Raw genomic sequence first — 14,733 nt, 5'->3', positions numbered from 1 at the left:
TATTTATTTATAGGGTCATTGACTTAGAAGAAAGAAAGAGACAAACAGATGAGATTTGGATCAACTCCACATTTATTGTAGAAAAGTGAGTGCCAGAGTCCCTTAATAGAGGCGCTGTGGCTTTCCCATGGTGCTCTTGATGTAGAGTGCTCTGACATTCTGCCAGTTCTTCTTCAGCAGAGACACCAAGAAATTCACAGCCAAGTGGATGTTGTAGACCAGCTCTTCCTCAGTCATCTTGACGTGACCAACGGCCACAGCCAAACACAAAACCTGACAATGACAGGGACAAAGGTTATTACCTTTTAATAAAGGTCTTGAAAATAAGCATGTACACATCTTGTATATACACAATTTTAGGGCTTCCCATATACTCCCCAAGAAAGTATTGTAAAACACTAATACTATGCAGTAAAGAGAACACTTATGTACATACCTTTTTCATCTGGAATTTGATGGTGGATTTCACCTCGTCCACCTTGGTGCCCAGGTTCTCGTTGTGGGTGAGCAGAGACGGAAACTTTCCTGCTTTGTTGAGACCAGGGCCCAGGATACGAGGGATCTGCTTGATCAGGGACTCAGAGGCTAGGAAAGCATCGTACTTCTTTGCTGAAGCAGAACCAACAAGAAAATGTTTCAATATAAGTGCTATATTGAAGCTCTAAGCACTTTCACTGTGTCTATACTCCATTCAACGAAAATGAGTGGTGAATAAGACTGTCATTTTGCCTAACATCATCTTTTGTGTTCCATGGAAGTCAGTCAGCCATATGGGTTTGAGAGTAAATTACAACATATGTTTCAATGAACTACCTAAAGAGAGCACCTTCAAACAAAACACTATCCGAGTTCAGCATCTTGAGGAAACTCACCCAGCTTCTTAACCAGTTTCTTGTTCTTGTTGAGCTTTTTGAGAGCCTCAATGTCCATGTGTGGGAGACCTGCTGCCTTGGCTTCATCACAATGCTGCTGGTCACCAAGGACGCACACTGAGAACTTGGGGCGTGGGGTAGTCTTCAGCCTACAAGGGTCAACGAACAATATTGACTGACAACATAGGTATAAGAGACCCCTTTTGACCCCATACGAGGCAGAACAGAAGAATCTTACCCATGCCACCTCAGCTGGCATCATGTGTAGATAGTACAGGAATACAACAAAAATGGTCGGCTTAGGTATGACAGCGTAAACGCCTCACCTTTCGCCTCCCCTCATGTTTTAAGACCCAGGGTAGTGGTCCGTCTGCTTCACCAACTCAAATGTGGTTCAGACAGACTACCCGGGGCTGTTCTCCAATGTCTGCCCTTGACCTGCCCACTCATATGGTTTAATAAAGTGGGCTAAATTATCAATGACAAGAGAGCTGGAGTTTAGTTCAGGCAAAGCAAAGGGCAGACAGAGAGAAGGCTGGGTGATATAGTAAAGGTCCGAACCTGACAGTGCCTGAGAAACGCTTGTCCTTCTGGGGATCGTAGTTCTTCAAGCTGATCTGCAGTTCAACGGTCTCAAGAAACCTACAAATAGAAAAAAAAAAATCAACAACACTTTTGTATTAAGTAACAGCTATATCTTTAGTATGCACTAGGCTTTTCACTAAAATGTCTGCCATACTGTGTCAAAACCCTTACTTTCTCCTCTTGGCCCTGGAGCCAGCCTGAACCTCCCGAACCGACTCGTACAGCGTGTCTCTTGAGACCTTGCTGTAAAAGAGAATAAAACGGTGTTAACTGCATACAGGCCGCTGGTGCTCATTCACTTGGCTCATAAGTATCGCCTTTGATGTCAAGTCGCGATGACTGCGTTAGCAGACCTGTCGGTGAACACATCACTAATATGCCCCCTAAAATATTTTTTTTACTTCAATATACCCATATTACTGATATTACGTATGAATAGTAAGCGACAAAACAGCTACAACTTCAGATTATGTTAAATAATCTTCAGATTACATTGGATTGCATTTCACGCGATCTACTACGCTTCAAACGGCGGATCATGGTCATCAAAGACAATTCACTATAGTGTCCGTTACGCAATATATTTGCATAAATAACTGTTAAACATTAAAATAAAAATATTTAAAATCCTAATATATTATATACAAGATTATTTGAAAGTTTTCACATGCCTCATTTTGCCGAGATCTCTATCCTCTCACACGGAGCTCGAAAAAGGAAGTGCAAGGGGAAGTTGCGCTAAATATATGCGCCTCACAGTGAAAGATGGACTTCCGGAGCCGCCATAGTTGTTGTGGCAAAAGACAAGCTACTAGGAAAGACGTTTTTAATGTCCAAAATATCCTTTAAAGGGATAGTTCACCCAAAAATGAAAATTCTATCATTTACTCACCCTCATGCCATCCCAGATAATTTTCTTTCTTCTGCTGAACACAAACGAAGATTTTTTTAGAAGAATATCTTAGCTATGTAGGTCCTTACAAAAGACTGTATTCACAGCAGTGGGAAAGATGTACAGTCTCTTCAATGGGTTGTAATGCAGTTTAAATTGTTTCTGGATCATTCTGTGGACAAAATTTGAAAAAACATCTTTTCGAGAACATTCAGTAGACAAAAAATCATCAACATCAGTTCTGAAAAATCTAATGGAATCTAAGAGCTTTATACAGCTTTATACCATGCATGCCATTGAAAACTGCCTCATTTTCATTCCTGTTAAAAATCTAAGATGGTGCTACTGTGAATAAGGTCTATGCAAGTGAATGGTGACAAGACCTTTCAAGCTCCAAAAATCACATAATGGCAGCATAAAAGTAATCCATACGAGTGAAAATGTAGATTTATAGTAAAAAAGGATTTAAATATTGATCTGTTTCTCACCCAAAGTGATTGAATATCTTCAGAAGACATGGATTAAACCACTGAAGTCATGGGGATTACTTTCATGCTGACTTTGTGATTTTTGGAGCTTGAAAGGTCTGGCCAACACCATTCCCTTGCATTGTATGGAACTACAGAACTGAAATATTCTTGTAAAAATCATTGTTTGTGTTCAGCAGAAGAAAGTCATACACATCTGGGATGGCATGAAGGAAAGTAAATGATGAGAGAATTTTAATTTTGGGGTGAACCATCCCTTTAATGTCCTGTTTTTGAATGTGTCAAAACACTGTGGGTTTGGTATGTGTAATTACATCAAATACATCTACATTTGTAAATGTATAAATTCAATAACTCACAATAATTAATCTCCAAGCATTCAAATATGTTCAGTGCAGGGCATTGAAAAAATAATCAGACATTTCTTTCAGTTTAATATTTCTTTAATAAATATTGATATTGGAGAGTTACACCTTTATACTTTGATAACAGTTTTTATATTAAATTCAGAAAATATATTTACAAAATAATACAACAGAATCAACTGAAATCCATAGCATGCACAATTTAACTATAAGAATATTCTAAATGGAAATGGAAATCCATTTTAATGCAACCTGGAGGGATTTTTTATGAAAAGTCTCATGGAAAGACAGGAAACTGGAAAGTGTGTGGTGGCATGCAGCATTCACCTGAAACATAAACACACACACACACACACACACACACACACACACACACACACACAAAAACACAAGTATTGTTATAATATGTAATGTAATACAGTTTCCCCACTAATATAAACATGTTAATAAATACTTTAACATGTAAAGATACTTTATTATAATAAAGTTAATATTTTTACATCCTAAGATGTTATCAAGTGCACATTTTATATCATTTGTTTTGGTTGTGTATTTTGGAGTGGGAAATTATTTTGTGTGCATGTGTTTTCCCTGTTTTCTGTCTCCTCTCTCACTGGATCTATAACTCTAATGACTACCAGGTGAGACTGCTAAAGAGAGGTGCCTGGATTGGTCTGGCTGTGAGCTGTGGGTATAAAAGCTGTTGGGAAACGCCATTCTCTGTTTCAGATGTGCTGAGCTACTTTGTGTTTTGTGACTTGTTGTACAACTATTGAGTGTTGTATAAAGGTGTTAATTGGTATTATTGTAAAGCTTAAAGTTGTTAGCTACTTTTGGGAGCTTTTGTAGGGAGGTGGGGGTCCAGGATTCCTTTATTCATATAAACGACTAATTTACTTTTGTTATGGTTTAACCCAACCTAGACTGGGGATTTAACCATAACACTATAATATCAGTGTTTATTCATAATTGAAACTTTATAGATAATACAGTAAACAATAACATTAGTTTTTAAGTACCAATGATTTATGAATAACTTACAATAATAATTTGATTATTATTTATTTTACTCACATGTGACTGATACTTGGTCAAGATGCTCAGCATCATCTTGGCAAACTTCAATGATTTGCTGAAATGTGGAGACTGGCTGCAGAGTTGGTTGGTAAAGAGAGAAATTCTCACTCATTTCAAGCTTTGAAGAAAAACAACAACTCAAATTAAATGCATAAAAACCATTAACATAGAACTTAAACATTCTTTAATGTACAAGGCTGCATTTCTAAAAAGATTTTAGAAGAACCTTTGAATCCAGAAATGCATGGATGACTGATAACACACCACCATCCCAGGAAACTTCAAGTATTGTCCTATGAATCTGGGAGACATTTTTGTCAGTTAAAAAAAAGTGTTTAATATACCAATCATACTATATTTCAGAAATAACAGGGGCCCCATCTTTTTTTAAAAGCTGAATTGGGAAATTCTGATGAACCGGAATACAAGAAGCCTGTCATGTGGCTCAAAGCAATCTTCTACCAGTCTACACAGTAACTCTGCCTGAGCACTTCCTAAAGAAAATCAGATTAATCAAAAAGATTAAACTAGATCAAAGAGATTAAGTATATAAAGATCTTAAAATATAATATAGTATATACATAATAACTTTGAAATCAGGTGGGGAAAAAAAAAACCCTGATACCTCTTTGTCCCTTCCGTAAAACTGGCTCATGTATACTATTATATTCCATTCAAGTCAAGTAAACATTTCTGCTTTACAAAATGGGCCTAAAAACCTAACAATAATGTATTAAATATGACAATGTTTATGCAGAAAGTGAATATAAACATTTACATTAAATTTGTTAATAATTTCCTCAATTGCACTACTATATTTCATTCATTGTAAGTCAAGTAAGCAATTCTGCTTACTTCTGCCTGCAAGATTTCATCTTGGGGTATGCACAGAAACTTTTTTTTTTTTTTTTTTTAATCCAGAAACCATTCAATTCTGATGACATTGCAAGAAGTATCTTTATGTTTTCTTCAGTATGTGTAGCATTCATGTAACAAATGGCTAAAGCATTTCTAAAAGACTACAGGCCAAATGCAGTGCAACAAACCCAGATAGCACACATATGTCTCCGAGATGTCTGTTTTAGATCTCTCCATCTGGAAAGGATCTAACATCTGCTAAATGTCTTAAAAAGATCAGATTTACAATCATTCTAAATCATAACCGTCTCAAAGACATTTGATGAATGAATTATTGACATCCAAGACATGCTTACTGACATGTCTTATAGATGTACTGCAAATGAGCAAACAACGCAAAATAGACGTCTTCCAGATGTAAACACTCATCAAATAGTATGTGTGTTGTACGTGTGCTGTCAGGGAATAGAGTATAACACAAGTGTCTCGAGACACGTTTTTAACAGCTGATGTTCTTTTTAACTTGACAAAAGAATTTGTGCCACTCCTGCATGAGATGGAAAAAACACAGCGATACGTAATGCAACAGTCAAATACATCCGTTTAGCACGTTTACTTAGAAAAACAACTGAAAAACTGATGGATGCAATAACGCATTTGGTGTGAACAGCCCCTTATAAACAAGACACAGCACCAATGGACGTTTCTCAAAATTACCTCTCAAAAAAGTATTTTGTTGACTGCAGGTAAATATTCACTTAATGTTTGTTTTCCTTTTTCAAAAATATCCATATGCTGTTTTAATGAGTGAGAAACTGCGGCAAATTCATCAGTGAGATAGCAGTTTGAACTTATCAGACTGACTAGCCAATCGATTCAAACCATTTTGGTAACCTGTTTGGCCAATTCGCTGAAAAAAACCGACTCTACAGAATGATTTATTTGTGAACTGGGCACCAGTAGTTCTGATTCTATGCAGCAGACTGAAATACGGGACAAACGTCAAGATCTCTGATATTGTCAGTCAAAAATGTTTCTCAGATAAGTTGAAGCTTTCACTGTATATTTTTTTAAAAGGGACTTTTAATAAACTTTGTAATACAGCACTTTTCATACCACTGTCTCCTTAAGATGATTCGCTTATAATGTATTCCTCTTTTGTAAGTCGCTTTGGATAAAAGCATCTGCCAAATTAATAAATGTAAGTCTGAGTTCACACTTGTTCGAGTTCGAGTCAAGACCGAGTCAAATTGCTCACGAGTCTATGACAAGACCAAGAATATGAAAATATCGGTCTTGAGTATTATAACACTAGAAAATTGACAAAAATATTAATGTGTTTCTCACCCACATCAGATCGCTTCTGAAGACATTGATTTAACCACTGCCGTAGTATGGATTGCTTTTATGCTGACTTGTGTGATTGTTGGAGCTTCAAAATATTGGCACCCATTCACTTGCATTGTATGGACCTACAGAGCTGAGATATTTTTCAAAAAATCTACATTTGTGTTCAGCAGAAGGAAGAAAGTCATAGACATCCGGGATGGCATAAGGGTGAGTAAATGATGAGAGAATTTTCATTTTTGGGTGAACTATTCTTTTAATTCTGTTATTATACTGAATGTATCTGTAAAATACCCTTTGTATGTCCATATTATTTCATAAACATAATAGTTTACAAAAACAAAAACCAAGCTTGTTCTCACTTTTCACAGCTAAATAAAAATTCTAAAAAGAGTTTCATTTTCAAATGAAAACAGCCGAACACAAACCTCATCTGGGTCACATTCATGCAATATTTTAAGAGCAGACACAGAATTCTCATCCCACTGTGAAATAAAAACAGGAATCAAAATAATATGAATGGGATGCTGATAATAGCGGTTACATTTACATAATACAACAAGGATCTCTTACCCCAGACTCTGTATATAGTAATTCTTTAATCATAGGAACAGCGGCCTGAAAAAGTAAGTCAAAACATTATCAATTCTTCTATAAATTCAAACACAAGAACATTAATCCACCATCCTTTATGTTGAACAACAGAAACTTTCCTTAGGTGTTATGCATAAAGAGAGAGATTTGAATGGCCTGTCTGTAAATTCAATGGAACTACATTTTGTAAGAGCTAAGGTTTTGTAGAAGCAATCCTGCACATTTATGTAGAAAATAGGCTTTTTGCATCTATAATGAGTATGTTGGCCACATCAAGATAATTTAACTGCAATTTGATTAACATTGTTAATAAATTCCACCTTACCTTTATATGGTCTAGCAAGATCTTTGAAGAGCCCAACAGATCAGAGCGTGTCTCTGAGTCAGATGCAGGACTTTGGTCCAGCTGTGATTCTTCTTCTTCAGGCAACTTCCCATCCTCTTTTATTGGTGAGAAATCCATCTTCACCCTTTTACTTTCACGAATGTCTTCCTGGCCATCTACAGTTGAAGTCAGAAGTTTACATACACTTTAGCCAAATACATTTAAACTCAGATTTTCACAATTCCTGACATTTAATCATAGAAAACATTCCCTGTCTTAGTTCAGCTAGGATCACTACTTCATTTTAAGAATGTGAAATGTCAGAATAATAGTAGAGAGAATGATTTATTTCAGCATTTATTTATTTCATTATATTCCCAGTGGGTCAGAAGTTTATATTCACTTTGTTAGTATTTGGTATCATTGCCTTTAAATTGTTTAACTTGTGTCAAATGTTTGGGTAGCTTTCCAGAAGCTTCTCACAATAAGTTGCTGGAATTTTGGCTTCAGTATATCCACATAATTTTCCTTCCTCATGATGCCATCTATTTTATGAAGTGCTCCAGTCCCTCCTGCAGCAAAGCACCCCCACAACATGATGCTGCCACTCCCATGCTTCACGGCTGGGATGGTGTTCTTCAGCTTGCAAGCCTCACCCTTTTTCCTCCAAACATATTGATGGTCATTATGGCCAAACAGTTCCATTTTTGTTTCATTAGACCAGAGGACATTTCTCCAAAAACTAAGATCTTTGTCCCCATGTGCACTTGCAAACTATAGTCTGGCTTTTTTGTGGTGGTTTTGGAGCAGTGGTTTCTTCCTTGCTGAGTAGTCTTTCAGGTTATGTCGATATAGGACTTGTTTTTACAGTAGATATAGATCCTTGTCTACCCGTTTCCTCCAGCATCTTCACATGGCCCTTTACTGTTGTTCTGGGATATTGATTTGCACTTTTCGCACCAAACTACATTCATCTCTAGGAGACAGAATGTGTCTCCTTCCTGAGCAGTATGATGGCTGCGTGGTCCCATGGTGTTTATACTTGCATACTATTGTTTGTACAGATGAACGTGGTACCTTCAGGCGTTTGGAAATTGCTCCCAAGGATGAACCAGACTATGTTTTTCTGAGGTCTTGGCTGATTTATTTTGATTTTCTTATGATGTCAACCAAAGAGGCACCGAGTTTGAAGGTAGGCCTTAAAATACATCCACAGGTACACATCCAATTCAGTACACCTCCTATCAGAAGCTAATTGGCTAATTTTCTAAAGGTTTGACATCATTTTCTGGAATTTTCCAAGCTGCTTAAAGGCACATTTAACTTAGTGTATGTAAACTTCTGACCCACTGGAATTGTGATATAGTCAAATAAACGTGAAACAATCTGTCTGTAAACAATTGTTGAAAATAATTACTCATGTCATGCACAAAGTAGATGTCCTAGACAACTTGCCAAAACTATAGTTTGCTAATATTAAATCTGTGGAGTGGTTAAAAAATGTGTTCCTTTACGACTCAGTACACTTAACATTGCGTTTATTAGCACATATGGGAGTGCCTTCTTACACGACCTAGTTGAAACCTCTCTACAATAACGCCAATATTCTAATATTGGCTATGGTGTTTGAGCCCCGCCTGTTTTGGTGCGAAACTGTCCACTATAAAAACAGGTGCACACCATTTCCTCAGAATTTCTTCCTTCAAGACAGCAATCATCTCTTGTCTAGAAGCCCTCTTGTTCGCCGTTGATATACACGACTCAGCGGGTGGAATCTTCACGGCAACGAGAAGACTCTCCGCTCCCCTGCAGTGCTCCGGCGAACATCACTCTGCCTTGCCGCTCGATGCTTCACTGGTGAACAGGCCTCAGCATCCTGATTCCCCGCAGCCCTTCGGCAGGTGTTGTGTATCATTACAAAGCAATTGTATATTGTGTATTGTATACTGTGTGATATAAATATAAATATATATTTATTTATATATTGATATATCTAAAAGAGTCACTTACGTGTTCACGTCTTTTTAAAGACCGTAAGTGTTCCTTGTGCGAGAGGCACATCCCGCCATCAGATCAGTATGAGAGCTGCGTTTACTGTCTGGGCCACGCCCATGCAGAGTCAGCTCTCAAGCAGACACTGTGAGGGCATGAGTCTCAAGAAGCTTCCCTTGCGAATCGCCCTCGTTCTGAGGGACAATTCAGCCTAACGTGCCTCCCACGGTGCCGCAAGTTCGAGCAGGATGAATCTAAGGTGGTCCTCATGCTGGCACACACCCCGTGAGCCCCTCAGTCTCCACGAAGCGCATGTTTTCCAATATGCTATGTGCGAGACGAGCTCCGGCCCTCTGAAAGAGCACGCGGCCTCATCTCGTTCACTGGTTCTGACACTGGGGATGATAATGATGATGTCATGTCTCTCGCTGCATCAGGCAAGTGGTCAGTGGATGATGCTGCCACCCCTCCCCCAGTGAGGGTGAGGAGCGTACATGCACCACTGACAGGGACTCCGCATCCTTACAAGGGTGGTCGAAGAGCTTAACCTTGAGTGGTCTCCCCCAGAGGAACCTGAACAGTCTCGCCTCGATGAATTGTTCCTGCAGTGCGGATGCCGTCAAGCGGCCACGTTCTGGCAAAAACACAAATCTGTCACATTCTTCCCCGAAGTTCATAACAAACAGTCTATGTCCTGGCGCGCGCCCTTCTCAGCACGCTCGTGCATTGATGCCATCCTTTCTAATGTGGATCATGGGGAAAAAAACGGTTATGCCCAACTACCCCCTGTGGAGGAGGTGGTAGCGGCACACCTCTACCCGGCAAATAACAGGGCGTGGAAATCACGCCCCATACATCCTTCCAAGCCGTGTCGACAAATGTCCGCACTGGCTGGAAAAGCTTATTCAGCAGCAGGAGTTGGTTCAGCACTCCACGAGATGGCAGTGCTCCAGGTATTTCAAGCCAAGCTACTCAAGCAAATGGACGAGTAAGGCTTCGATCCAGAGACATTCAAAGAGCTCCACACCGCTACAGACTAAGCGCTGCGTGCCATGAAAGTCACTGCGCAGGCCATCGGCATGTCCATGGGCAACCTGGAAGTTCTGGAATGACATATATGGCTGACCCTCACAGAAATAAGTGATAGGAAAAAAGCCACTCTGTTGGATGCTCCAGTGTTTCCAGCCGGCCTCTTTGGTGGCTTTATGAATATGTTTGCTGAGCGTTACGTCGTGACTCAGCAGCAGTCACAGGCTATGAGACACTTTATGCCCAAACGGAGTACATCACAGCCGGTTCGCCCTCGCTCTGTTTCGAGGCAGTGCCCGACTAAAAGCCCCATACCTGTTGCCTCAGCGATGGCACCAGCTGCCGCCGAGCCACCGGTGAGGCCACACAAGCCGTGGCCCAAACGGATGCAGCCGTACCAGCGCCCACCTCGCTCTGTTTGTGTTTGTGCACCTGTTTTTATAGCGGACAGTTTTGCGCCAAAACAGGCGGGGCTCAAACACCATAGCCAATATTAGAATATTAGAGGTTTCAACTAGGTCGTGCAAGAAGACACTCCCATATGCATTAATAAAAATGGAGTGGTGGTGTAGTGGACTAAAGCACTGAACTGATAAGCGGAAGGTTGTTGGTTCAATCCCCACAGCCACCACCATTGTGTCCTTGAGCAAGGCACTTAACTCCAGGTTGCTCCAGGGGGATTGTCCCTGTAATCAGTGTCTGCCAAATGCATAAATGTAAATGTAATAAATGCAATGTCTCGTTCCCATTGTCTCAGGCAACAGAGGTTATGTATGTAACTGAGATGTTTTAATGACTTCAACCTAAGTGTATGTAAACTTCTGACTTCAACTGCACATCATGATCCATGCTCTCACTTTTTCTGAGAAAGAACTGAGAAGACAGTTTGATTATCAGCCTGCTGACCCTCTTTTCTAAGCTCCTCAAAACAAGACGCCCATCTTCCCTTTGCATTTGTATCCTGAAATCTCTCACAGAGACTCTTTAATTTCTCTGTACATTTTGAAGTGAGAAGGGTGTCTTTCCAAGTGCCCTCAATGTCTCTATGGAGCTGTTTGATTAAAGCACAAACCCACTGATTTTCCCTATGGTCCTGAGTCAGACATTGAAGAAGCTGAAGAATACTGTCTCTGGGCAGCCCAGAGTGAATAAGATGCAGAAAGCCGTTTGAATTCCTCAGAAAACAGGTACACAAAAGGTTTCCTGTAAAACAACGGCAAGGAATTATTTAAAGCAGAGGTGCCCACTACAATGGACCGATCTTTAAAGGTGCACTCAGTAATTTTTGGTTTTATATTGTGCTGGTCAATATGGAAGTCGTCTTGAATGTACACTGACAGGTATGGATGTAGCATCATTCAGACTTTATAATTTTCAGTTACTGATGCCATTGAAGAAATTTACTATAATCCAAAATCAGTCAAGATTATTTTAATCCATGAGTGAAAGTGTCCAATAACAGGGCGGTTACTGAGATTAAAGGGAATGTTCAACCAAAAATGAAAATTCTCTCATCATTTACTCACCCACCCTCATGCCTTCTTAGATGCGCATGACTTTCTTTCTTCTGCAGAACACAAATGAAGATTTTTAGAAAAACATCTCAGCTCTGTAGGTTCCTACAATGCATGTGAATGGGTACGAAAACATTGAAGCTCCAAAAAGTACAAAAAAGCAGCATAAAAGTAATCCATAAGACTCCTGTGGTTTAACCAATGTCTTCTGAAGACATCCAGTTGGTTTTGGCTGAGAACAGACTTTTTCACTGTACATCTTGTGACTGCAGTCTCTAGGCATGATCATGATTTCAAGCTCAATTACAGTTCTTAGTGATTGGTGCATACGCAGAGTGCTAGATTGCACTAGGAAGTGTAATCAAGCTTGAAATCATGATCGCCTAGGAGACTGCTGTCAAGATTTATTGTGAAAAAGGAGTTATATTTTGGTCTGTTCTCACCCAAAACAGATTGGATCACTTCAGAAAACATGGATTAAACCACTGGAGTCTTATTGATTACCTTTATGTGCTTTTTGGAGCTCCAAAGTTTTTGTTGAGATAAGAGGTAAGATTATTCTAAAAATCATTATTTGTGTTCTGCAAAAAGAAAGTCTGATGACATGAGGGTGAGTAAATGATGAGAGATTTTTCATTTTTGGGTGAATTATCCCTTTAAGCAAACACTATTCGGCTGGCCATGTGATTCAAACATGGCCGCCCCATAAGGGGACACTCTCCCCATAGAATGAAACAGCTTTTATAAGTTTTCATCTCATGTGAGTGGTCATGATTTTTATATATATTTTTCAAAACTAGCCTAAAATTTTTCAGGAGGAAAGTGCACCTTTAAAAGCCATCCAACAATGTTATCCATTCATGGTGCTGTTACATCCATACCACGAGTTTTGGTGAAAACAAAAATGAGTGGGATGATTATTTTGTTTAAAAAAAAAAAAAATGTATATACTTTTCTCTTGTGATTCATTATCTCTGTTACCAATAGCTTTGTTTTTTTAACAGTCTACTTACGAAACTAGAGCGTCCGCATTCACACAGGCTTCCTGCTGGCACAGAGCCTCCAAAACGGAATGAGAGTTTAATCTAAACGGTCTGTGCATTGCTCGCACCGGAGGCCCCTGAGAGCAGATCAGAGCAGAGCGTGAACCAGCAACCGCGATCGTCCGTCAAATCGGTGCAACGTGGCTTTTAGATCCATCAGTTGCTTAGAGCAAGCATTGGGGTCAGTTATTTGACAGAAGAACGTCGCGAATAGACATCAACGATGTTGTCGTTCCAAAAGATATTAGTTCCTAAATACACTATATTGCCAAATGTATTCGCTCACCCATCCAAATAATTGAATTCAGGTGTTCCAATCACTTCCATGGCCACAGGTGTATAAAATGAAGCACCTAGGCATGCAGACTGCTTCTACAAACATTTGTGAAAGAATGGGCCGCTCTCAGGAGCTCAGTGAATTCCAGCGTGGTACTGTGATAGGATGCCACCTGTGCAACAAGTCCAGTCGTGAAATTTCCTCGCTAGTAAATATTCCACAGTCAACTGTCAGTGGTATTATAACAAAGTGGAAGTGATTGGGAATGACAGCAACTCAGCCACGAAGTGGTAGGCCACGTAAAATGACAGAGCGGGGTCAGCGGATGCTGAGGCGCATAGTGCGCAGAGGTCGCCAACTTTCTGCAGAGTCGATCGCTACAGACCTCCAAAGTTCATGTGGCCTTCAGATTAGCTCAAGAACAGTGCATAGAGAGCTTCATGGAATGGGTTTCCATGGCCGAGCAGCTGCATCCAAGCCATACATCAAGTGCAATGCAAAGCGTCGGATGCAGTGGTGTAAAGCACGCCGCCACTGGACTCTAGAGCAGTGGAGACGCGTTCTCTGGAGTGACGAATCACGCTTCTCCATCTGGCAATCTGATGGACGAGTCTGGGTTTGGTGGTTGCCAGGAGAACGGTACTTGTCTGACGGCATTGTGCCAACTGTGAAGTTTGGTGGAGGGGGGATTATGGTGTGGGGTTGTTTTTCAGGAGCTGGGCTTGGCCCCTTAGTTCCAGTGAAAGGAACTCTGAATGCTTCAGCATACCAAGAGATTTTGGACAATTCCATGCTCCCAACTTTGTGGGAACAGTTTGGGGATGGCCCCTTCCTGTTCCAACATGACTGCACACCAGTGCACAAAGCAAGGTCCATAAAGACATGGATGAGCGAGTTTGGTGTGGAAGAACTTGACTGGCCTGCACAGAGTTCTGACCTCAACCCGATAGAGCACCTTTGGGATGAATTAGAGCGAAGACTGCGAGCCAGGCCTTCTCGTCCAACATCAGTGTCTGACCTCACAAATGCGCTTCTGGAAGAATGGTCAAATTCCCATAAACACACTCCTAAACCTTGTGGAAAGCCTTCCCAGAAGAGTTGAAGCTGTTATAGCTGTAAAGGGTGGGCCGACGTCATATTAAACCCTATGGATTAAGAATGGGATGTCACTTAAGTTCATATGCGTCTAAAGGCAGATGAGCGAATACTTTTGGCAATATAGTGTATATGGTAACAAATATTTTCAAACACTGACAGAACACTGTTGAAAACTCAGACAAGTGTACAAGTTACATTTTTCGATTGGGTTCTTTGTAGCGTTACACAAACACTGAACCAACACTGGTACATTACTGACTCCTACAGGTTTAGAGTGGAATTAAGATTTGATAATTCATGCGACTAGCCATATCAATTAAACGTATTATTCAGAGATCATATTATCATGAATCAAATGCATCATGCCATCAGATTTT

General features: G+C 40.0%; 1 protein-coding gene and 1 pseudogene across 1 annotated transcript; both read right to left on the bottom strand.

Annotated features, from left to right (window-relative positions):
• Positions 1 to 49: 49 nt before the first annotated feature.
• Positions 50 to 2,243, bottom strand: LOC127415386 (60S ribosomal protein L10a-like). The gene is made up of 6 exons (XM_051654101.1): positions 2,215 to 2,243; positions 1,629 to 1,700; positions 1,434 to 1,514; positions 873 to 1,021; positions 437 to 609; positions 50 to 273 (listed from the first exon to the last, which is right to left on the bottom strand). Exons 1-6 carry the CDS (start codon positions 2,241 to 2,243, stop codon positions 103 to 105), a joined length of 675 nt encoding a protein of 224 aa, XP_051510061.1. The 3' UTR covers positions 50 to 102.
• A 1,070-nt stretch (positions 2,244 to 3,313) lies between these two features.
• LOC127415385 (uncharacterized) lies at positions 3,314 to 13,138 on the bottom strand (annotated as a pseudogene).
• Between the last annotated feature and the right edge of the window lie 1,595 nt (positions 13,139 to 14,733).

The sequence above is a fragment of the Myxocyprinus asiaticus genome, chromosome 24 (genome assembly GCF_019703515.2).
Source record: "Myxocyprinus asiaticus isolate MX2 ecotype Aquarium Trade chromosome 24, UBuf_Myxa_2, whole genome shotgun sequence".
NCBI lineage: Eukaryota > Metazoa > Chordata > Actinopteri > Cypriniformes > Catostomidae > Myxocyprinus > Myxocyprinus asiaticus.
The sequence above is the reverse complement of the archived record's forward strand: the minus strand, read 5'-3'. Positions and strand labels throughout refer to the sequence as shown.